General features: G+C 41.1%; 1 protein-coding gene across 4 annotated transcripts in view; it reads right to left on the bottom strand.

Annotated features, from left to right (window-relative positions):
- The window catches only part of zbtb16a (zinc finger and BTB domain containing 16a), a 147,398-nt gene that overhangs the window by 110,958 nt on the left and 10,460 nt on the right, over positions 1-25,980 (bottom strand). For all 4 annotated transcript variants that reach the window (XM_054625976.1, XM_054625977.1, XM_054625979.1 and 1 more), the window contains exon 2: positions 23,754-25,092. In XM_054625976.1, coding sequence (XP_054481951.1) covers positions 23,754-25,003 — 1,250 coding nt within the window. In that variant the 5' untranslated portion in view covers positions 25,004-25,092. The remainder of the gene's footprint in view (positions 1-23,753; positions 25,093-25,980) is intronic.

The raw sequence follows: 25,980 nt of genomic DNA, 5'->3' as shown, positions 1-25,980 counted from the left end.
TCTCCTGAGCCGCTGTTCTGCTCTCATGTTTGTTTTCGGAGAAATCACCGGCTTGCTCGTTTTAAATAGAGACAGTGAGATGTAAAGCGCTGATCTCATTAGTTCCAATCGTTTTGGGAAATACACCATCACACATCGTCAAATTAGGCGATAGGAGAATAAAAAGCCATGTAGCACTTACCAACTGATAGATAATGATGTAAAAGTGGTGGAGTAGCTTTAAAAATGATCCAGTCATCTGAATCAAAGAGACCAAAACGTGTGGGATTTATTAGCTCATACAGCATGAAGTCACAAACAGCCTAGTTACAGCTGGGTTGTCACAGTTTGCTTTTGCCTTCTTTGACTGCTGTTTGATATCACACTGAAGTGGATGAAGATGTAGCGGGAGGGCGTTGGCGTTTCTATTACAAACAGTGTTTTGTAGTTCTTTCTCAGATCAGTTCGTAGTGAGCAGGAAGTGCTGCAATAGGTTTGGCTTTTTTTTGGGACCACATTAAAGACTGCTTGGTAGGATGAGATGATTAGGTTTGTTGAATAATTCTTTGTAAGATGTTTTGTGGTAAAGGAACATTTCTAACCATTTCTGACTTTAATGCCGTTTGGATTTTAAAAGGGTTCAAAATGTTTATATTTTCCAAACTATGTTATCGAAAAAGAAAAGAAAAAGTATTGCTTTGGTGTCAGGTATCATAGTGGCAATAACATAGGATATTTTCAAACACCTACAGTAACACTAAGTAATAAATATGGTTATTCAGCATGAGCAGTGATAAACATCATGGCTGCATAGATGACAAAAACAGCACAGCAACAGGTGCTGAACTGTAAAGACGGACACAAACCCGAGAAGATCTGCTAAACCTACAACAAAGTACACCAACGGCTGCTGGATTTAGCATTGTCACATGTTTCCAATGTTGCTATGTAGTAGTACTGATTACGCAAAGGAGAAAAGCCACAAATGAATCAGTTAGATGAGTTGATAAACTGCGGCTTGATCTTGGATGCATGCACTTGCTAATTCATGTTTTGCAAAAAACAATGGAGAGCAATACATTTCTTTTCTTTTTTTTTAAATCTGATAATTTGCACAGTGAGTACATGGTTTTAAATTGTTGCTTGAGTCATAATGCACTGAGACAGATTGGCTGCATTTCTACATGACAAAAATAAAGTGAAAAATAAATACAGTTAATGCATTGCTGGTTATTAAGGTTATTATGATATTGCTCTGGACAATAGTTTTGGACAGATGAACAAATGGACATGTAGCAGAAACACACCGTTAACCTGAGCATTAGCTCTTTAGGTTAGAAAAAACAGCAAGCTTTGCCACTGTAGCGTGGCGGAGCTGCTGAAGGAGTTCCTTTGGTTGTGAGAAAGCAGTGTCAAGAACGTATTTAGCATCGAGTGTTAACAAATATAATTTCACTATGATGTTTAATACTGAGCGCTCCCCCTTCAGCAAGAATGATTTTCGACAAGGTCAATAGCTCAAACACTCGAGAGCCCTATTGACAAGATTTAAAACAGCTTCTGACATTTCCTTGTATTACAGATGAAGGATGTTTTCTTTTCTGAGGCCTCAACTGGAGGACTTGATGTTAGCCTCCTCTTAGTCCTCCATGTTACATGACTATTGGATAAACATGAAATAATGAAAGTGTGGGGGGTTTTTTCTTCACATCAGTGCTTTGCATTCAAGACTATTTCAGAACCATCTCCTTTTTTAGGACAATTACAAAACACTTCTCACAAAAGGACAGACTATTTCAAGCTGTTAAGCACATTGAAAAAGAGGCAAAACAAAATCAGGTCTGACTGTACTACTGCTGCCTGTGGTAGGTAGAGCATCTAGAGCTGGGGTGGAAAAACTACAGCCTGCGGGCCAACTGGGGCCGCAGGGATTAAAAAAACGAATAAAGGCTTGAGCATATTTCTAATTAATGCACTCAATGTATATTCCTCAGTTAAACACTCCATGTCAATAAGAATTTGAGAAATTATCTGGCTTATCCTCTTGGCAAGAAACCAATATTTTATCAATTCCCCCTGGCTTGTCTGTGTTACATCTTGATATTAAACTAAAATGTACATCTCATATTTACTGCACAATCTGGACCATGATCAGAAACCAATATTTGGGCCATTTTTGATTGTTTTAACATTACATATTTAATTAATACTATTTCATTAAGTGGGCACAAGTATTTAATTCATTTTAAATTAAATTTAAGAGCAGCAGATACAGAAACACTTTTTGTTACATTTAGGCATGCTAATAAACTACTGTAATGTCAAATGTTTAACTGTTTCATAGTGCTGTAAAGTTATTTTTTAATAGGAAATTGATTTTCTGGTTTAAAAACAGATAATTTATTGATTTGTAACTTGTTGAAAACTATCCATTCACTACTGTTTAGCCTGTGACAATTTTTCTGTATACGGCCCACGCACACAAAAGGTCACCCCTGATCTACAGTACTTACAACCTCTGAAGTGGTAATAAAAGAGCCACTTGGAATACATGTGGCCAGCTACTAATGACAAGGTAAATAATTCACGTAGCATGGACCGAGTCACACAGCCCTACAACACCAAGTGGGCTCTTGATGTCTGTGAACGCTTTTTGGGACATATCTGCTCGATCACAGGCCACAAACAACTACAGCCTGATGTTGGTTGATCGTTATAGGCTGATTATATTGTAATCAGAAATGGTCTCCATGACTATTTAGATTAATTCGAACGTAAGAAAGCATTTCGCCTTTAAAACTTAACAAAATCAACAGGTTTTCTAAACTTTTCACACGCCTCTCTGAATGTAATCCCACACACTGTGTCATCTCCTCTGCCAAGCGGAGCTGACGATTCCCTATGTTTTTTTGCCAAAATAAATCATCTTGGAATATTTTTGATGTTTTTTGGCACGAAGAAGGTCGTATTTAAGGTTTCATCCAAATATGTGATTCTTGCCGGTGTAGAAAAGCCTCTGCGACATAAAAAAAAAAAAAAAAAAGATCTGAACTAAAACCCAGGCTGATGAAATTCAAAGTCACTCCCATACCCTCAAAAATGCAAGGAAACATTATTAACCATTACAGTGAAAGAACGCTTATAGTGATCACAGTTATATCACCAATATGGATGAATAAGCTTGGGACAGATTCATTCCTATACAAACGCTGTTTGAATAATTTTGCTTATAGTAATCAAGCAGTGAGCTTCATTTCTGGGTCTTCCCACACATGACAATATATGAAGAAAAGAAAATTAACTTCAGTCATTCTAATTTTATTCTTCTAATTTACTCCCACAATACTGTATTTTATGAATCTATTCGTTTTCAAACTCCGCTACCAGTTCAGCATTGACAGCCTAAAGTTTATTTCCAGGCTTTTGAAAAGCACTGAAACCACCATCAAGCTGCGGCTTAGTAATCATCTGCACTACTGACTTTTAGTTTACTGTATAGGTAAACAGCACAATAATGTTTGAGGCTAAATGCTTGATATATTTTGAACTACAATAGCTATATTTTATATACAATACTTCACTGTTGCTAATTGTATTCAAAGTATAGTAATTTGAAATGTTTGAATTAGCTGCACTGTATTTTGAAAGTTAATACAAATCTGTAAATAGCTGAGATGTCTGCTTCATTACTTTATATTCATGTTATAAATATGCAAATGTCAATTAAAGATGGAAATCTGCATGAACAAAATGGCCATAATAACTATGACCCAGACAGATGTGATCATTATAAGAGGTTTCTACTGTATTACTATAAGTCTTTAACTTATTACTTATTCTATTACTTCAATGGGTCAAGCTCCAAAAAAAAAATTATGAAATGAATGAAGTATCATGTCACCCAGGTAGGTTGATGGGGGATTAAAAGGGAACGTTTATCAGTTCATCCGACGTCTGTCTCCTCACATCATACAAAGGACCATTCAACATGTTAACCTGTTGATGAAGGACTGATTCCGTTCATGACATGTCAGCGTACGTCAATTATTACAGAAGAAATATTACACAGCAGCAATAACAGCAGCTGTCCACGCCAGCGGCGAATGGAGATTTGAAGTGCATGGTCATCAGGATTACAGCTGGCACGTCACGTCCAGCATGTTTACCATAAAATAATATCCATCCCTGTATTGTTGCTACAAGAGGATAAAGTTCATTCTTTCTTATCGTGACTGTAATTCTTGACAGCCATGCACACATCTGTCAGCAGCTACATTTCCATGGAGGATTATCTGACCGGCCGGCAGCCACACTGCTGCTGCTGCTGCTGTTGTGGAGTTTATTTAAAAAAGGAGCAAGAAGAAATGTGTCCTGTGATGGATTATTTGGCAGCGTGTAAATATGGCAACTTGAAGTATGAGATGCCGTATTTTGAGGAGAGCAGGTAGAGCAGATGAGTCTCGGTGAAAAAGCTTTTGAGTGTTTCAGCTTTTCATGTCACAACATGGCCAACACTTTTATTGTGTCTCTCAATCGTAAGGCTGAATAAATGAAAGTAAAGGATGGAGGTTATTTTGTGATAACAACTACATAGGTTGTCTGAAGCGCTTGGAATGACAAACATTCATTAAATGGGTATGGCATAAAAGGGTCATTTTGGATGGAATTTAGCTATTTTTCCCCACTTTTTATTCAGTCAAAAGGACCCATAGATACATTTTTATGTCTTTCAATGCAGTTTGATGATATGGGAACAGTAACCTTGGCTCAGTCAAAGCCTCGAGGATGAGGCATCAGCTCCTTTTAAAAGCAGAGACATAACTTGAACACTTCTGAAAGGAGCTGCTACTATTTCTTTGAAGAGCTGCTAAGCCTCAAAGAATTTCATCAGTCCTGGCCTCAGTGGATCATTTTATTTCACAATATGGCCTGAACATTGGATCACTCCTAATCTGGCATTATATCTACAGATTACAAAAATTATTGGGTTGGCAATACAATGATCTGGAGTAATTGCTCCGTTGTGTATTACTGGCATCGTGCAATGCACTGCAGGTGCTAAATGCTTAACACTTCTTCAGCTTGTGTGGATGAAACTCATCCCTCAGCCAATTTCAATTGCTGTTACTATATTTATTATTTTGATTGTTTTGTTTTTTTAAATAAAAGTTGTGAATGGTATCAAATTGATTTTTTACCCTAAAAGTAATTCATTTTCCTATTAATAAGGAGGTTAATAGGCTATTTTTGATATATTGCAATATATTTAATGGAATATCTCCAGATTTTACTAAAAATAAACACTTCTGTAATGAACACCTTTAAAGGGTCTCCACGTAGCAGTTTAAAAAAAAACCCCACCTAAACCATCCAGATAATCTGTAAAAAAAAAAAACAATAAAACACAGGTGAGCTTCCTCTGTTCTTGTGGGCTCAAACCTTACATAAATGTATGGAATCTGAGGTGATGTGACAGCAGATAAAAACATAATGGAACAAAGAAGAAAGTCAAGGTAAGAAGACATGCACACATGCATACAAACAGAAACAACTAGCCCAGGTACAAATGGATGAATGAGGCAGTATTTACACACACTGTAAATGCGTTCTCTATTATTCCTGTTTATTTTAACTAGCATCTTTAAGAGCTCACTGAATTAATTAACAGACAGTAAACCAGGTATTTTTGGACGAGAGCCCCCTCTCCCAATAAAAGCATTACTGTTCTTTTCCATGGATGCTAATGACTTTTATGAAGACTGCGTGTGTGATCAGAGTTCGTGTAAGAATCACATGACATTAAAACAAAGACCACAATTCCCATGATCTGCCCTCAACTCAGAAGCAGGGAAGTGAATGTTTTGGATTAAAATTATGAACTGAAAGTACATTTTTTTAATCTAACAAATCCTTTGCCTGTGCTGTATGACTTATACTGTATGTCATTGCCAAAGGTCTAGATGGTTCCACTGTTAAGTCCAGGATAAATGTGCACAACATTTGGAAGATGGCTGTGTCTAAACTGCACCAGTCAACTAGGTGCTTAAATACTCTCTTTTATTAGTATTGATAAGATCACTCTGAGACAGAGAGGTGTGATAGTAAGTTCTGGGTAAAGATTTTCTAACTTTAGATGTGGATGGTAACTCCATGAACAGGCCAAACGCTGCCAAATGGGCCCGTTTGAACAAACTAGAATCTACAAAGTGGACCTTTGCCTGAGGTTATTTTGTCAAACAAGGGCTGTGTTTCACCCATCCTGTGCCTGAAAGTGGTGTTTCAATACAAAGCAGACTCCTCCTCAGATGTACACAACATGAACCCCTCAGATTCCTATCAAATCATGAACATCTTTACAATTCAATGGACTGTTGGTATCAATTGACCATGATGGTAATTTTCTTTTTGCCATATCCTGCATATGGTTTCCCCTTTAGACACACCGAACGGACTCAGTGAGATTGAAATAAATACAGTAGTGGAAATTCATTTGTATCTTGTAAAAACAATCCCATCCACTCGCGTATGAAAATCCAACATAGGGTGAAACATCAATGTTCTTGGGTAAATTCAAATTACAATCTCACATGATCCTTGAAATAACAATGACTTATCGGGTTATAGTTTTTGTTTGTGTTTGTCCTTCCGTCTACCATTTCAATATATCTGCAGACATTTCTTTGGTGCCATCACAGCCAGTGCCGCCAAATTTCAGTAAAAAACCCATTTGCTGGAACTGAAAGTGAAGGAAAAAATGAAAGCCAGGATGCCTATCTGTATTTTTGCACAGATTGAGAAAATGCTTCTGGCATCTGGCAGCCGCACATGCAAGCTGACGCAAATATGAAGACTTAAACTGACCTGACATACTGAGGAACAAGCTTTGGACGTTCAAAGGCTTTATATTCCCTACCTGCTCCTACACTGAAATTAGACAAGTGGAAATTAGATGTGGAAATAGACACATTTCCACAACGATACACTGTCACTAAATGTTAGAATACATTATATCCCAACAAGGATACACAAACGCAAAGTAGACAGTATGTGCTCTGTCTCTCATAATGTCGCTGCAGATAACGGTCCAACACCTTCCCAACAATGCTTCCTCTGGCCCAATAAAATCATAAAACGCCTCTCAGGCTGCTTCCCTCTTTTTCACTGTCTCTTTGAACTCGGGCGACGCTGAATGCAGCCGAGGAGACGGCAGACGTGACAGTGTTAACAGCAGCAGTCTGGTGCTAGACACCACTTTACACCCGTACTGCAATTCACAGTTCAAAGTGCAAGACTGAAAGAAAATATTTTGGAATGATGGCAAGGATTACCGATACGTGTGCGGAATACAAAAGGGTGCTCCGGCGCTTTATCGTGCCTGACGGGGTTAGCAACAAAATGGCGGTTGGATGGCAAGTGTGGGAAGGTCTCGCCAAGGCGCGAGCAACGTAGTGAGTATACTTTGTCAGCCGTCTTGCGGGAGTAAAAGCGAAACCCATGCCATCGCTGAATGGCGAGACAAAAATCGAAAGCGCGGCAAGAAAAAGGGAGGGTGGTGTTTTCAAAACAAGCTTGAATGGATGCACATTTACAGTAACACAAAGAAATAAAAGGAAGCCCTTTGAAGACGAGAGCTGTGTATTACCAAAGGACTGGGCAGAGAAACCAGCAATTTTGCGATTCTTCTTTTGAAGGTTTTCTTCTGTTTGGGGTGGAGTGTTGGGGGGGTTTGTGGCGCACTGGCAGCTGAGGCAATCTGGGTCTCAAGCACATCTAAGGTTGGGCAATTAGTTCCAGTGCCACTATTAATGTGCTGAAGGGGCGCGCTCTGCGGGGGGTTGAGGGCTCGGCTCAAAGGGCTTCGGTCCTTGCCGGGAGGGGGGGGGTGAATTTGGCCAACAAAGGTGGGGGTCAGGACCTCAGGGCCATGTGAAAGCTGTACCATGTCCACTGACCTCTGAGCGCTTGTACAGACCCGGCCGACATACTGGCCGTTAAAACAGACACACCGGCCTTTGCAGTTGCAGACCTAATATCCAACAAGAAAAGACTTTAAAAATGTGGGAGGTTGACAAACTGAAGCTATGTTCATATTAGCTCGTACTGGCCTTTAACTAAGAATTGAATAAAGGCTTCATTAATGGAGCGGTTTATGAGGCTCCTCCCTGACCAAAAGTACATAAAGACAGTCTGGCAGACGTGACGGGACTTTTGTTCTATTTGGACTCTTTGCCTCATTTCATTGTTAAGTAACTATTTCTGCAATTCAATTCATTTAGAGTTAGGTGTCAGAAGCTGTTAAAGCGAATGACATTCTGGGGATTATGCAAAAAAAATAGTACAGTTTAAATAAAGTAGAAGACCCTCAAAGTAGTGATGGTATTGACGTGCCTGACAGTTATTTTTCATATGACATAGTCACACTTTAAATATACTGTTGAGGTCATCACCATTGTGCAAATTAACTTCCTCATGCTCATCAGAACACTGCTTGCTGTTGATTATTTCCAGTATAGATTAATCTGTTGATGATTGTTTTCGAGTGATTAATCATTTAGTCTATAAATTGCCATAAAGACACCCATCATCATCTGTTCCCAGAGCCCAAAGTGACATTTTCAAATGTCTTGCTTTTTTCGAAAATCAAAAGATATAAAATGAATGACGACATAAAACAAAGACAAGCAGCAAACCCTCACATTTGATAAGCTGGAACCGTAGAGGGTTTGGCATTTTCCTTGATGGATAAAAGTTAGTTGATTATCAAATATTCTGTTGATCGACTAAGCTTTTCGTCAACTATGCTATATGACGTTGACAATCTAACTTGTTCAACTACATCTTATAAACTTTTCTGCCCTTTTTTTTCCAGCAGGACGATATGTAAATTTAACTCCGATGTCAGTGAACTATACATCAACCATAACATCGGTCGAAGGTGGAGGCAAATCAAACGCCACGCTGCATATTCTCTTCGTAAGGCCTTGTTCTGCCCTACATTGTACCTTGACACCCACATGCTGCCCACATCTCTCTCCTGGGCTTTTGATCTCCTCCGTAATATGTCAAGGGTATTTAGAAGACAGAAAGAAAGACATAGGCAGAAAAAATGTAAAGCCGGAAAGCCCTTTTCGTGCTGCAGCTGTGCTCCAAGATCCAATACGGTTTTAGCTTTTGCATGTTATTTTTCTCTTTCGGGGTGAAAAATGTCAGAGGGACTTTGTCCACCAAGTCATTTTTAAACACGAGCCACCACAAGTGCCGTTACAGATGGATGAATGAGGGAAAGTAGCGTTGGACTAAAAAATGCTGCACTTCTCTGTGATGTTTCAAACATAGCTTTACAGGGCAAAAAAATATATACATTACTCAACTGTATTTTATAGGATTGATTAGAATAAATGATTCCTTTGTCCACAACAAATAGGCAATGAATGGATGGAAGCTTAAATAGCAAAAATAAACAATTGCTGTGAAGTTATGTGGGTTCTTTTTATCCAGGCTGAAAGGCTCAACAATTACAATTATTATTTTATTTTTTTAAAGTTCTATTTCTTTATTAATAACATCCAACCTTGAACCTCTTATTAAACAGAAGTCATGGTTCCTATTCTATTTTATCTTATGTAAAGACTTTGTGTGCGTTTTTCCAGAAGCATTTCATTTTTTCTTTTCATTCTTTAATATATTGTAGCGCAGGTAAATAGGAGTAGAAGTTGAATTAATAGATTTAATTTAAACAAATGATCTTTGATGAAATTCTGGAAAAAAATGGGTTGAATAAAAAAAATATAATTCAATACATTGTATTTTTTATACATTATACTACAGTTGGAAAAAGAAGTGGAGTTAAAGTGTAACACTTTCAAGTAGCACTCAAGTAGTACTCAATAATGAACTTGAACCTGTAAAAATGATGTTCCACCACAAACTAAATATCTGAACTAAAACAGATCAAGACAATTTTTTCCTTCTCTTCCTACATTTTAGAAAATAAAGTTGTACGAGAGGACACACCGTTTCTCTTTGTCTCCTGATTGGTCAATGGTGTCGGCTTCTGCCAGATTCAAACCCTCTGCTGCTGCGGTTTGGCGGGTTTGGCCGAAGCGCTGACCACTGGAGTTTGACAGGAGCTCTTTGTGTTCTCTCAGGACAATAGGGGTGAGAGGTGGGGGGTCAAACCAAACTGCCGCACACCCCCACTGCAAAAACCTGTTTCATCTGTAAAGTTCTCGCCTGCTGACCTTTAACCCCTCCCGTCATTGTCCGAGTAAAAATAATAAAATCGGTTCCGGCAAATGAATGCCTGAGAGAATGCTGTCCTTGTTGTACGTCCCTGCTGGCTTTTCCCTGCGTCCTGGCCTCCCAATAGTGGAGGTTGACACTAAGATTATGGCAAGATTATGCTCGAGTCTTCTGGCAGATGGTACCGGTTCTGGCCCTTGGCAACTTCCCTGTTTCTTAATTAAAGGCAACAAACAGGAATTGGGTTGGTAATGGATCGTGTAGGATTAAGCTTAATAAATGTACTTGACAGCAACTGTTTCTCTGTGGAGGTGAAAGAGTGTTACTCCAGCCTGCTAGGAGACCATTTGGGTTTTCGATTGTTAAAGAGTATTGTATATCACGTGAGAATGAAGATGACCTAACTAACTGATTCTGAAGCATCGGGTTACCTTTTTCCTTCTTTTAGTGTGTATATGTTTCTTTTGCTCCTATAGTGGGTCAAGTTCTGTGCTTTTCTTAAGTGGGTCACCTCAGGACAATTGAAACATGCAGTCATTTGGGTTGAATTTTCACTTTTCTGAGCGCCACCCTGACAAAAGAGCATCTATTGAGCTCTCCTGCCATTGCTCTTTGTGTCGATAGGTGCGCAGTGGGTTCTCGACCTAAATCGAGCCTGTTTTTCCCCTCTATTTTTCATTTTCAAATCCACACTGAGACTTGAAAGACTGCAGTTTCCCCATTTGCAAGAGTTGCAGTGTTTAGGTAAAAATATGTTTTGTCAATTTTGATGGTTTTATTGAAAAATGTCCCTAGCATTTTCAATCAGCTGTAGGGCCTGGTTATAGTTACCATACGTTAGCTGATGTTTGTTAGCAGTATTAAATGGCATCAATATGTTTTTAACCCTTTGAGAAAGTACACAGAATATATTTATAAGTTAAGATATTAACAGTAGAATTGGGATCAGATTTTTTTAAATTTATTTTTTATATATACAAACCCTTCAGCCCTCAGTATATATTCTTAAGTCACATCACAGAAAAAGTGTGTATGGAAGTCATCACCACCGCCTTTTCTCTCTGAACCCCCCGCCCCCCTTCCTACCTTTTCTTTTCCCCCAATGAAGCAGCAACACCACCCCCCCCCCCCCCCAACACACAGACAAAAGTCAGGTCTGTAACCCCTGTGGACCCAACCCCCGTGCTCTTTGACCTATAGTGGAGGCCTGGCTGAGCACAAACAGTGGTCGTCTCCTGAAGCCCTCCCACCACCTCCACCTCCACCATAGGCTCCTGTTTCACTCAGGCAATGAAAGGGCCTACTGTAAATAACGGGGGCCTGGCTGACCCCGGCGTTTATCTGGGCCTGAGACCCCTGCATCCATCCTACTGTAACAGAGCCCACCGCTCACAATAGACTCTCTCATGGGTGTTAGACTATGGGTTCTCTCCCCTCTGTGCCCACTCAGAATGGGGATTAGAAAAAAAAAAAAAAAAAAAAAAAAAAAAGAAGGGCCCCTGTCAGGTCCTCCGAGGGGGTCAACCCCCTCCAAACCAGCATCACAACCCCATCCCACAGACACTTTAGCCTTTGTCCCCGTGTGAGACTTGGGAGCAGGGAAGGATAGAGGGAATGTGGAGGTGGGGCTAAAGCCTGAGACCAATCACTCTGACAAAATGCTGGATCAAACTCGCGGCTCCAAACACCATCAAAGCTCACTCTGTGCTGAAGCCACTAAGACATTTCCACTCAAATTCAAATTTTTTCTAGATCAACTTGCATCGGTTTGAGGAGAACATCTGTGGACATTTTATATTTAGGAATGCGGTTGGCTTACACAATTCATTTATATAATCTAGGGCTGTGTTTAATCTTTTTTTTCCTCCAGGTCCCTCAGGTCGGCTGACTGTCCTGGGATCTAAACTTAAGCTCGGGGTGACGGAGCCTTTTCTGTAGCAAGCCCCAAAACTGTGCAACAGCATCCCTCGCTCTCTTTTAAGTCCAGGCACAAACACAATTTGTTCTCTGTAGTGTTTGAATCTCCCTAATTTGGCTGATTTTTGACTTGTGCCTATGCCTGTGTGTTGTTTATTTGTGCCTATGAGCTGTGTACATTAACGTTCATGTTTCCATTTTAGCTACCTGCTCTGGTCTGTACAGGACTTTGGTCAACATAATTTGTTTTTAAATGTGCTTTATAAATACATTTGATTGATTAATTAGTCAATCAACATGAGAAATACCAGTTTTGATCATTTATCAAGGAAATTGTAATTCATCAAGGAAAAATAAGAAATAGAAATTGTTTGTCATTGAGTCATTGATGAATTACAAAAATGATCAATGGTAATAAATATATTTAAAATATTTGTTAGTCGTAGCCTTTTTTTTAATTATCTTCCAGCATTTTCAATTTTAGGGAGTCTTGCTGGCTTTGAGTAATATTAAGAATCCGAGAAGAAAAAGAAAGTAAAGTTAGGTGAAATGTCTTCACAGCCTCAGAGAAAGAAGAGAAGGAGGGAGAGAGACCCTGAGAGGTAGAGAAGAAGGTTTCAGGTCAGAGGCTAAGTGAAATATATCCCCACTCTGAGGCATGCAAGAGAGAGGATGCAGGAAGCTGAGGGCCAGAGATAAGGGCACAGACGTGGGCGATAAGCACCCAAACACCTGTTAGGGAAGCTCCAGCTCCTCGCCTCAGACCAACACTCACAGGAGGCAATAAAACACATGCAGGGAAGGGAAAGGAGTAAAAAAAAGACAGTATACGGACAAAACCATCAGAGAGAGAACTGCCGTTGCAATCTGCTTTTTCTTTTACGAAAAGGTGAGAGCAGGGAGTGGAAACAGAGGATGTCTGGGTGCTGCTGCTCGTATGAGGGGGATAAAACCCCATCCTGTTTTACACCATGCTTAATGGCATATGGTGGGAGCCTACAGCATCATTTGTAAGGTCAGCGGCTAGACAGGAGTGGCAGAAATGATGCTGTTTGAGTCATGACATGTCAGAGCCACCCGCTTCAGTGATCAGTCCAGGAAATGGAATGGCTTTTTTTTTTTTTTTTTTGCTTTTTTTCTTCTTTTACTATCCCACTCTCGCCGTTCGGGGCCCAGGGACAAACAGACAAACACAAAACAATCTGGAAGCGGTCAAGAGAGACCTTGGAGACGGCTGACAGTCGGCCAGTAAACAAGAAAGAGAGGATTCATGACGTGTCAGGAGAGAAATTCATGGGCTGATTATGGCAGGAAGACTGTCTAACCAATCAAAATGGTGTTCACCTTCAAATCATCTGTGACCATCCGGAAATGATGATGCCAATTAGGGTGACACTTATATCGTCTTAATGTGACATCTTCCAGTCACTGGTCAATGTGATGAGTCTGATGTCAATGTAAACACTTATACAAATATGATCCCATCTTCTCATCACTATACAAAACATGGCATCTAGCACTGACAGGTCACTTTATAAGTGACATTAATGGGAATACGATTTTATGTATATTATGATGCGTTATATGTTTTTTTATAGCTGATTTGAATATCTTAGACTCACTTTGTTGTTTAATCAAAACATCAATAAATTAAAAAGCAATTCAATCAAAATAAAGCTATAGTTAACTAAATGAATTAAATGTGATATTTTGCAATATTTTATTAATTCATATAATTATCCCTTCAATGTAGGTTTTCTGAAGACTTTACTCTTTATTAATAGAGTAATATATATATATATTTATCGTGAAAAAAATATTGGTTTTGTGTACAATGATTTGGATTTTGTGCGAGACGCTGGTCATGAGATTACAATGGATGAATATAACAATATGGACAATGGAAATGAGTTATTATAAAACTGGTCAATACTGCATTGTCTCCGGAAAAACCCGTAAATTGAATTAGCCGTGATTTTTAACTCCACTCAAGCCCAATTTTACATGTTGAAATGCCATTTCAAAACAATTGAAATATCCGCTTCTATTTCAGAACGAGCCTTTGTGTCAGTTATATCTCAGACACGCTTCACAACTGGTGAGGAAACACAGAAATACACAGGCAGGATTTTGTAAATACACCTCTAATGATTTATGCATTTCTTGTCCGACTCGCACTCTGTTTTCAGACATTCTTGCTCTTCAGGCAGACAAATCTCCCTTCAATTGAATTCAACCCCCACCTCACATGCAGCCTGTGTGAGGGGGCCAGCCTATCCATCATCAGCTCTCTCCCTCTGGTAATCTCTCTGGGCGTCTTCGGTCAGCAGATACATAAATCAATTATGGTTTTAAGCTTTATGCCATGATTTACCCAACTGATCCCTCCTGGATTACAGCGGAGCTTAAAAACGTGTCGGTCGGCGCTAAAGCTCCAAGTCGCCTTGACATTCATTGCACTCCTGCCACGACGCTCGCCAGGCAGCATGTCAGATGCCACAAGTAAAGCATTTTGAATCTGTTGACAGTCAGACGGGCTGCTGCGTGATACCGAAATTACGTTCTTGTTCGATAATACAATTTGGATTTCTTTGTATCCTAACACATGCATCATGAATATGTCAACGGTTCAGGGTCTGAAACGTGTTTGACATGATGTGGCAATTTGTGAAAATCGAATGAATAATTACAAATAAGGTGCTATTGGCCAGTTACCTAACATGCTAGTTGCTAAGTAGCATGAAAGAGGACGAAATGCACTGCCTCTGAAAATTTGCACTTTTTTGAAGGAAAATTTGCACTTTTTCCCTTCAAAAAAATCATTCAGATAAGTTCAAATAATGGCATATTATAACATATACTGAGAAAAGTATTGATATTTTGAAACAAATTGGTCAACATGTTCTCACGGTCATTAACTCGTGTTCGTATATTCCCTATGAAAACATAAAACAAGTTGGTAGCCACTTTATATAAAGCAGAAAATTACAATGTTCTTTTTGCCAATTAACAATTCTTGTTGTGTAATGTTTTAAAGAAATTTAAGTGAGGGCGATTTATTCAAGTCAAGGAAGGCTTAGTGAGTTTGTCTGAGAGTTTATCATAGTTTCCCCTTCTTTAAAGTAAAAAACGTTACTTTACTTTACGAGGCTTTTTGTGCCTCCAATAGTTTTCCCACTGTATTTCCACTTAATACCATTTTTTGTCCAAACTGCTCGTGTACACTAGTCATACCAGCAAGACGTCTTTTTAGCAATTCAACAGCATTCTACCAGTTACATGAATTATTGGAGGCTACGATGGGGGTTATAATTTAATTTCCATTCATCTGTTGTTGACGCCCTCCCAAGCTCGTGAGCAGACAGCTAGCACCAACCTAACATTCACCTGTTGAGCAAGCGTGCTTCCTTTGGGCTCCGAAGAGCTGGATTAGAAGCTCACATGGTGCTGCTCTGGCCTCCGTTTCCTACCTGAGAGCTCCTTTGTGACAGGTGACGGTGGAGAGAATGGGGGGTAATTTTTATGACCAGCTTCTTAGCGTGCTGGTATCACTCCATTGGGGCCCCTTGCCAATCTCTGGCAAACCATTCAAGTGGCAACAAAGAGGCTAATTAGAAGCTCTCTCGCTGGAAGCCCGCGGAGGGCTCTGGTTTGATACTTCCCAGGGAGGCTAGGGGGCCTCTGAGGTGGCGGTGGCAGCTTTTTCACACACCCACACTAATACACACACACACACACACACACACACACACAGGACATTTGTGAGCACACTTGGGTTGGCCCTTTGGCTCTAGCACATTTGCTCATTGTGGCCGTCCTCCTTACGGTCTGCCAGAGCAATAGAATCAGAGAGGGGGAACCGACACATCTTTCATGTGGCGGGGACCCAGAGAGGGGATGCTAATGGGATATCGATGGGATTAGAACCCAGAGCGTTCAGGTCCAGGAGAACAGAGGCAGAGCTCTATGAACTAGAACTAAAACCCACTCAGCTTTAAGGCCAGATCATTCTAATTCTATTGACTTTTTTTTCCAAATGGGAAAGTTGACAATGATGCATGCACCTTAATACAGTAAGAAAGTCTGCCAAGAAAAGGAGGTCTGAAAGTCGAATAAAAGGTTCCCAGGATTAAAAGAAAGAGTGTCGTTAAATCATTCTCCCCGCTGAAATTCACTCACTATGCATTTAGAGAGAAACAGTGGCCCAACTCTTCCCCTGCCAACACTCACAGCAGCTACTGGGAGTAAAGATAGACATCAGGAAGTAAAGGCCGATAACACATTTGCATGCCACCTGATAACTGGCTGTAATTAGTACTCCCCTTGAGCCCCCCCGCTGCATCCCCCTCACAACATGACAAAACAAAGGCAAAACAAAAAAACACACGGACACACACTGACACACACTGACACACACACACACACACAAGGCCAACTTCCAGTACAGTATGTTATCCTTATCCCTCCCTACAGACCCCAAGGCCCCCACAGGGACAAAAGATAGGGGCCTCAGTGTGTTCGTTTCATAGCAGCTCCTGCCAGACCGCATCAGCAAAGGCCACGTCTGCCGAGCGCCGTTAGCCGCGCAGAGGCAGCTGGTCGCACCAAGTCAAGCTGCTAACTTTTATTGAACAAGCCCCTCCCGTCCACCCTTATCTCAGGGAGGGAGGCGATCTAAGCAATGGAGGGGAGGCGATCTAATCAGCCTACTGATTAAATCGCCTCCCTCCATTGCCATAGCCACTGTCTAGATATTAGACGTGCCCCCCCCAACCATCTTTTCTCCTTTTCTATTGGTGGTGCCCTTCTGTTTTTCCTCCAAACCCCCCCATTTAAAAAATAAAAATAAAAAATGCACCTCAATGCCATCTAGAAAAGCTGCTCCGCCAGATTTAAGATGATGACTCGCCACCTGACGACACTGCAAGACTGCACGACAATAAAATGCTTGATCTGTAAGCAGGTGTGTGCGTGTGTGTGTGTGTAGTCCATTCCACATGATGTAGCCCCCTGTGTTAAGTCTTTAATCGATGCATCTCCCTATCCTGACAGTGAGGACAGAGCCCAGATCTGAGATCAGAGCGATGGCGGTGTAAATCTTTACGGTTCAACCAGAGCCTTTTAAAGCCTGTCTATAATTGGGCCTCAGCCAGCAGCTGCCTCAGCTGCAGCGATCACTGAGGGCCCCGGTCAAAGCGCCAGTTCCTCAGGGGCATAAACAAAACACCGCACCTCCAATAAGGGCAAAAAAAAACAAAAATAAAAGCACCTGTGTGAGGATGAAAAACGGGAGAGGATGTGGCAGCCAGGCTTGAATAAGCCCTCCGCTCTTGTCTGTGGTTGAGGTATTTCTTGGAGAAGTGTTTTTGTTGAGTGAGGCTTTTTGTGCTACTGGATTATTACGCCAACATGTACTGTACCTCTGAGTGCAAGCCTGGGAGACTTAGCTCACTGAGTGATTTCAAATAGAGGGTAATCCAGTGCCATGTAATGGATGCTTTGTTGACTGGCTTATTTTAGGAAGCAGGAAAAATGCCTCCACAGTTTTAGAGTTGAGGATCATAAGCTTGAAACTGCTTTAGTTTTAGTTACTTTAGGACCAAAGGTGAGGTACAGTATACAGCAAGCGGGACTGAGACATTGGGTGATTTTGTGAATAGTCACTTTGGGTGCTGGAGCTCACCAGCTCAATGTGTAAAGGTACTAGTGTGTCATGCATTTCAATTAAATGTTTTGTAAAGCTAACTAGGTTACATTTTCAGTGATAATGTTAATGGTTGACATTTTTCTAACTCATTCCCAGGAATGTCTGATCATAATCATCGCTAGCGACAAGGTCCTGCACAAGAGGTGCTATTGTGCATAAAAAAAGTGAAGTTTTCATTCATTTTCATTTGCCCTTCCCTTTATTCATATAGAAATAAATAAATAAATAACAGCTCTTTCATCTTAGTATAGGGCAACAGATCATTCTTCCAAACTGCTGGCACGTTTCTTTTTTCCCCTTACAGACAGGTATGCGCCAATCAGAGTCATTCTGTCCCAATACTATTACCGATAACTTGGCTTTGGGTATCAGCAGATATTGATAACCAATCCCATTAATAATAAGCTGTGTGCCTCACTGTGTGCAAGGGACTTGGATCATTTTTGTATGTGCAAGTCTTAGACCATGCTTAAAAATTGCTTTCTGACCTTTGTAAAAACCAAATGTAACAAATAAATACTTAAATATAAATGAATTAAAATAGCTATTCATTATCACAATAATAAATCATACACCAGCAATTTAAACAGTAGTTCAAATTCCAGCGTACGGCACATGAACATAAAATGTATTTAAATAGATTGGCCACTTTTGTCAACAGTACCAGATCCATCTATTTAAGTCAGTATCAGCCCGATATCGGTCTCAGTGTATCCCTACTAACAGAAAACCAATTTCTGAAACTGAGCAGAAGAAACCATCTAAGAACCTACAACAACAACATTTGGATTCTCTAACACACGCGCAGTCATACGTTTTGCTCGAGATGCACAGATGTCTGACGGAGTTAAAGTCAAACAGACCTGAGCGCGCCCTCTTGGGCAATCTGATGCTCAGCTACTGAGCCTTCCATTTAGCTAGACAGGGTTGCTCACCAAACATAACAAAGGGTAAAAGGCGAAATATTAGAGATAGAAATGTTGCTGCGAGTTGATCATAAGAGCTGCTATCACGCGGCCGGTATTGCATCAATGCATCAATGCTGTTTGATGACAGTAGCACCTACTGTAATCACAAAATGTGTTAAAACCACGAGCACCACCATCAAAAGTCCATTCATTTACTTCAGATCCCAACAGAAAAACACAGCCAATGTATGGATTCTCTGCAAATCTTATTCATTCAGCAAATCCTGGTAGTCAAATGGAGCCACACAACCAAACGTTTGGGCAAAGAGGGCGGAATCTGGCTGGAAATGAAGGAGGAGGAGGAAGTGGAAACCAGCACAACTGATTGTGAATGACACATGTCAATCAAGCACATATGCAATGAATCTTAACTTTAAGCTTAAGTATCCCCTTAGTGGAGAGACGATTCTCAAAATTGCTTCAAGGTTATCTCTCTGAAACTCAGAGCTTTAATATGCTAGGAAACAACTAGTTGCTATGTTAAGATAAAATAGAGTAAGATAAAGAAGTTTCTCTCTCTCTCTGTGTGGCAATAAAAAGGCTCTGGATATTGAATTTAGCACCTTTCATCAAATTAAAACTTTTGCAAATACATATTTTAAGCCAGCATCCACCAACCATTTGTTGCACTTTGTCTTAAGCCCCTAACACAACTCGCGGTCATCAGAGGGGCTATTTGACCACTACTACCCAGTTGCTCATGGCGTGAATGTATAGGAAGAAAGCAGTGGTTAATGGTTGATAGTGGCCAAAGCACACAAGTGTCAGTGTGCTTGTAAACCTTCCACTGGCCCCTTCTCAACGTGCATGCTATATGTGTGTGTGTGTGTGTGTGTGCATACATCGTTATCACCTGCAACAAACGCTATGGGCCGCTATCTGGGCTCAATCTGTTCTTGGTTTACTGAGGAGGAGTGCCAAGGGTTATCTGTCCCACTCTGATATGCACAGATAAGGGCCTTGGGCCCACTGTTTAAACACCTGGGGCCCGGGGTATTAGAGCGCCCTCCGTACCCCTTTGCCACAAAAGAAGAGGAAATGGAAGAGTGTGCGCTGGCTGCTGCTGCTGCTGCTGCTGAGGGGAATGTGTGTGAAAAGTAATGACGCGAGTGTGTGCGCGTGCGGAGGTTAATGCAGGGATGATTATTTCCTCCACTCCCACATTGTACCCCAATACTTCCATCAATACAAAAAAACAACAAAGAGGAGAAACAGGGACTCATTGATTTGTCATGTTCATGTACCCCCCCCTCTTCCCCCCTCCCATCAAAAAAAACTGGCTGTATTATGAAAAGACAGAATTAAAGCATGGATGGTTATCAGTAATGTTTAACGGCTATATGCTGGAAAAGCTCTCCTTTAAAATAGGCTCTTTTTTCACTTATGTGATGTACATTACAGCGAGGGTCAGCCATTTGCATGAGAATGGACGATTAAGTGAAAGAGATAAACCCAAGGCTAGTTCCCGTGAATTGGATGCTGTGTTTGGAATACCAAGCAGTGGAGGGTTTTCTTTCTTCTTTCCCCCGCCACGGCAGAATTAGCCCCCTGCATCATGCATGTATTTCCCCAATAATCACTCAGGCCCTTCCTGTGTTGATTATTTTCTCAGTGCAAGGGTTACTAAAATATTGCTGTAATCCTGTCTCCCTGAAGCAGTAACAACAGTCACCCTGGGCTCTCCTTAAGAAATAAATCTGGGGCTTGTCAGTGGGGAGGTGGCGGGCTGGCAGGGTAGACTACTGGAGGAGAGATTGGGGGGGGGGGGGGTTGTCATGGTGAGATGGGGATTTCTCACACCTATAATGTATTGCCTTTCATTAAGCTTCATACATTTCTTTGGAAGGCGACTTAAAAGATATATGGCTGGATACCACTTGACATTTTCCTGTACTAGTGCCAACAGTTTCATTTCTTATAACAGAAAAACCTTGATACCTCAATTTGAAAAGCCAAAGTTCTCTAATATAAAACACGAGCCGCCGTACAACCACTTGACCTAGATGAAATGGTCCACAATGAGCAAAATGTTGATTTCATTGTAGAGATATGGGATCAAAGAATAAAAGAAAAGAAAAAGAAAATCTGACCAGACATTAAATGACGTCTTTTTTTTATAGTCGGTGCTTGCTTTTGATCTGTACGAAAAACTGTAGAGTTTTTGATACCCAACCCTGCCTCAGGGTAGCATCTGTTAGGGTTTTACGATATGACGGTATTAGATCGAAAACAATTAAAATCTTTCCACGATCTGCCTCTACAAACAGCTGGTATGGTGCTACATTGCGCATTCTATTAGTTGCAGATATATGGCTTCAGTGTCTGCCCTAAATACAGCAGTGCAACACCGCTGCTAAATCAATAATTGCAATGAGGTAGATCTAATTAATGCCGATGTAAAGAGTGGTTCATGCGGATTTCAAAAAAAGTAACTGATAAATATTTGGAAAAAGTAACTGATACTTATTTAAAGAAACTTTAATGTGTTAAATTTGAGAACGGAAATTGGTGTTCTGTTATCTTGTAGGGCTATAGTTTTTTTTTTTCTTTTTATACATAAATAGGGAATTCATTTGGTTGTACTGTTGAGTAAATTGCAAAATGGTATTAAAAACCAACATGAAAAATAACTGCGATAAGTTTGTGGATTCTGATCCTGCCTGAAAAAAATCGTCATATGATATTGTTGCCGTATCCACCCAACCCTTCCATCTCCTGTGCTTACAAATCTTATCAGCACACATTTCTATATCCAATAGGTGACTCCTCAACCACCAGTTTTTGAACCAATATACTATGTATTCAGTCTGGTAGGGTTCTGGTGTTTTTTTTTTTTTTTTTTTGATACAATCCAGGGCACAGAGGAATGAAAGAGAGCAGAGAGTAAATTTATACAGGAAGTGGGCACTTTCTGGTGCGTTCATTTCAACATAGACGCGCACACACAATGACACCTCACACCAACGACCTGTGCCACATCTGGAAACAATTACACTCGTGTTTGACTTGACCTTCCTGCACCAAGTGAACTCTGCCAACTTTTTTATGTGTTTGTTGCAGAGGCAGCAGTGACCCTGACATAGTGGCGGTGGGGAAATGATGTGTAATTAGCCAGAGGCAACAGGACTCCGCTCGTCTGAAATAAAACATCTTGTATTCACATCAAAAGAAATCGGGCAGCTCGACACAGGAAAAAGAAAGAACAAAAAAAAAAACACAGACTTGATATGCTATCAAATGACCCACATTGGAATTTTGCGAGGACATGAGGAGCATCTGAATTATCATGCATCTCAGGGTAGCACAGCAGACCTTTCATGTGCGGACGGAAAAGCAGACAGCGCATGATGCAATGTTTGATTTCTACACTTCAGGAGGCTGTCAGGACAGCGCGTACAATATTAAACAGTGTCGTGTCGGTGTATCAGCTCGTCTAAATTAACCCATTAGTATGCGATGGGGAGAGGCGGGAAGATCAATGCATGAAACGGTTTGGAAATCTCCTTTGATACAAGATTTCCCGGCTTGAGCGAATTGATGAAATTCCTCTTGAAACACAGGCAACCATTTCACACGCCAGACTTTTCTCAAGACAGAGACTAATGTGGCCCGTCCTTAAACGCAGGGAGACTACATTACTGCATCTTGCACAGAAGCTACGACGCATGGTAAAGCTTTTGGTAAAGCCTGCTTCGGTAGAACTGATCATAAGTGGCACAAGTTCACTTCTACAGTGTCATTTTTTTTTTTTTAAAGACTCATAGTGTCAGTCCATGCAGACATTTTTCTCTTACTCACCAAATAACGAGCGCTTTTCATAAAGGCCACACAAATTGGTACACTTTTAGAAGTAACTGCCAACACAAAAAAAACTAAACTCCACCACATGTCTACAATGGAATCAAATACACTGCACAATAGTTGGCGCAAGGTTGCAAACAAGGACACTTTTCTTTGGGTAAAAGACATTCTGTAATACTCAGTATTCTCTTTCAACAATGAGACAGATTTACAAAAAAAAAAAAAGGAGAAGCTTGGACTGAATCAGCTTTTATCGTGTATATCAATATAATGGCTCAATGGCTGATAGAATGTATAATAATACATACATATAATATATACTATGAAATGAAATGCAGTTTTTAAAAAAAAAAATCTGCAGATGAGTATTTTAAGTGCAGTTTCCAGGCCTTGATGTATTTATATACATTGACTGAAAAAGCGGCGCACTGATTTACTGCCACTCCCCTGTCCTAGAACTACCTCCTTGTCTCAGAGACCAGGTTTAGCACTCATTTCCTGAGCTGACCGTCTACTCTCATTATCAAGCTAATAAGGGCCCCCCTTGTGCAGTTATGGGAAAGGGGGAGGTGAGTCGGGTCTAGGATGAGGGGGTACCACTTTGGTAAGTGTGTGTGATAGCTGCCGCCCACATCTTGTAAGGCGGGACTAATGGTCTTAGACAATATAACAACAGCAGTCACCTGGATCTCTGGGCCTGAGCCACACAATCCTAAGGTTTGTTTCCGTCAGAGGTATTTCACCTACATATATTATGTGTGTGTGGATGGGTTACTGATTTTGTTACTTGTCATAATAACCTGAAATACAAAATGAGTGGTTTTAGCTTAAGGCAGAAGAAAACATGACAACTAATTATCCCTATTCCCTAAAAACTCCTCAAGTCAGAATCAGGTGACTGAACAGATGGCTATGCCTTGTAATTGAGTCCCTGTTACCCAAGGCAATCATGTTGATTGACTTCAGACTTTCACTTTCTGCTGGACATAACTAAATACCAAACTACCACAGTTATCTTGAATACCACTATTTGCTTCATTAAAAAAAAAAAAAAAAAAAAAAAAAAGGGCTGAAAAGGACCATAGATCGTAAGACCAAAACAATTAATGAGCATCTACTCAAAAGAAAACTTGGCTTACCTGTGCTGCTCCACAGATTCGTTATCTGGTAGTTCTGCACCGCAAACATTGCAGCGTTCGTGCTGGTTCCTGCCGTCTTGCTTCATGCCCACTGCCAGCTCCCCGAGCTTGCTGAAGAATTCCCTCTGGATGAAGCTCTGAGGCAGGAGTCCCCCGTAGGCGCTGAAGTCCATAGACATTGCCAGGGCCGGGGACATGGGGAGAGCGGAGGCCATGGATGCCGCCATGGATGCCGGCATGGACATGAGTGCATCTGATTTATGATTGACAGGTAGGGCGTACAGCGAGGCAAGATGTTTCTCCGTCATCCCGGCCATTGCTTCCAGCCCCATCTGGCTGACATCAGCTTGAGGGTCGCCCATCACATCGTCGCGGACGTAATGTAGCTCGCGGGCGCTGGTGATTACGCTGCTCCTGGTTGGTGTTCCTGGACCGTCTCGGTTCCTGTCTTCCCCGCTTCGCTCTCCATTGCTGGAGGCGCTGGACTCCATGTTAGGAGGGCTGTCATGACCATTGCCACCCATGTCCACTTGCATCATTTCAGTCTTGATCTCTGTCATCAGGTGGTGGGAGTTGCCGTGGAGAACTTGTTCACCCCCAAAGCCCTGCTGGAGCAGAGACTGGCCAATGCTCATCAGGCTGTCCACAGCAGCTTTGGTGGGACTTAGGTTGGAGACACCGAAGGAGGTGGAGACCGAGGGACTCTGGTCCACCATGCCAGTCATGATGGCGACTTGCTGGGCACCTGACAGATAGGGATTCTGCATGGAATGCTTTTTGGAGTTCTTGGCTCCGTTGTGGCCTTTGCGCTCGTCATCCTCCTCTGTGCTTCCATCGTTAAGGTTGACCTCCGTGTCATTGTCATCGGAGGACTGGATGGTTTCCAGGATCTTGAGGCATTGCTCTTCCAGGTATTCAATCTCCAGGATCTCTGCTGCATACAGGAGGTCATCCAAGTCCTCCACCTTGGCCTGGAGTGTGGCAGTGTAAGCATACTCCAAAATTTGCTGAAAAGTCTTTGGTGAAAGAAAGTCCAGGGTGTAATGCTGACTGCTGCGATGGAAGAGGATCTCAAACATTTTGCTTGTGCAGGCGAGAACAGTCCGGTGAGCGTGGAACTCCTGGGTGTCTACCATGATGACCACGTCACACAGAGTCCCGGCCAGGCGCATCTGGTTGGCCTTCTGCAGCAGGGCAGTGGGGTGGTTGGGGTTCTGGAGCTGGATCATACCCATTTTAGACAAATCCATTATGGCGATGAAACCCACGAGGCCGACTCATGAGGCTCGCCTTCCCCGTTCAGCAGTGTTTTTAGCTATCTTTGTAAACAAGATGAAACCTGGATGAATGGAAAGAGAATGGAAAAAGAAAAGTCAGTTTTGGCAAATGCTGATGCAACTGCAAAAATGTAAATCCAATAGTATTTAAACTTTAAAATCCAACAAATGCACTCTTTTTTTTTTCTAAAGATTGAATAAATGAATGTTCTTATTTTGTGAAGGATGACAATCATGCATTTAGAAAAAAGTAATAAATGTTACGAATTTGTCAATAAATGCTTTTCATGTATACCGCCATTTATTTTATAAGCGAGAAGTCAGTGGAGTTTCAAATTGCAAACATCCTGCAGGGATGGTAAACACTCTGTGCAGTCGCATTGTTCTCAAAATCAGCGGAGAGCATTGACTGTAGATTTCTGAAGAGAGAGAATTTGCGAGCCGTCCAACAGGCTCACCCTGCATACCAATCAGTCCAACATATGTTATGTTAAAAAGAGGTCTTCATTTTCTTATCTGATGGGGATGACACACACTTAAACAAGTGTGAATTATGTTGTATTTCTTTCCCACTGCTGCCTGGCTCACAAAGACCATCAGCAGCCTTTCTGAAATTAAATAGCATCTTACTCAGTATTCCCATCACAGACTAGGAGCGGAGAGCAGCGGCCAGAAATGGATGGAAAGGAAAGCAAAGCAGAACAAGGCGAAAGAAAAACAACACCGCAGCCCAAAAACACCCTGATCTGCTCTCACTCACTAATGTTGAATATCCAAATGAATGCAATCCACTACTCTTGTATCCAAGTTAACAGGGCAACATGTTGCTTCAGCTCTTATCTACAGCATACTCATGCCAACACTAACATAATGAAAAGGGTTTGCATTAAACAGCCTCACCACTATGTACTTTAAAATGAATGATCGTCTCTGTGACGACTATGTGAACA

This window comes from Anoplopoma fimbria, chromosome 24, assembly GCF_027596085.1.
Source record: "Anoplopoma fimbria isolate UVic2021 breed Golden Eagle Sablefish chromosome 24, Afim_UVic_2022, whole genome shotgun sequence".
NCBI lineage: Eukaryota > Metazoa > Chordata > Actinopteri > Perciformes > Anoplopomatidae > Anoplopoma > Anoplopoma fimbria.
This window is presented reverse-complemented; position numbering and strand designations above follow the sequence as displayed.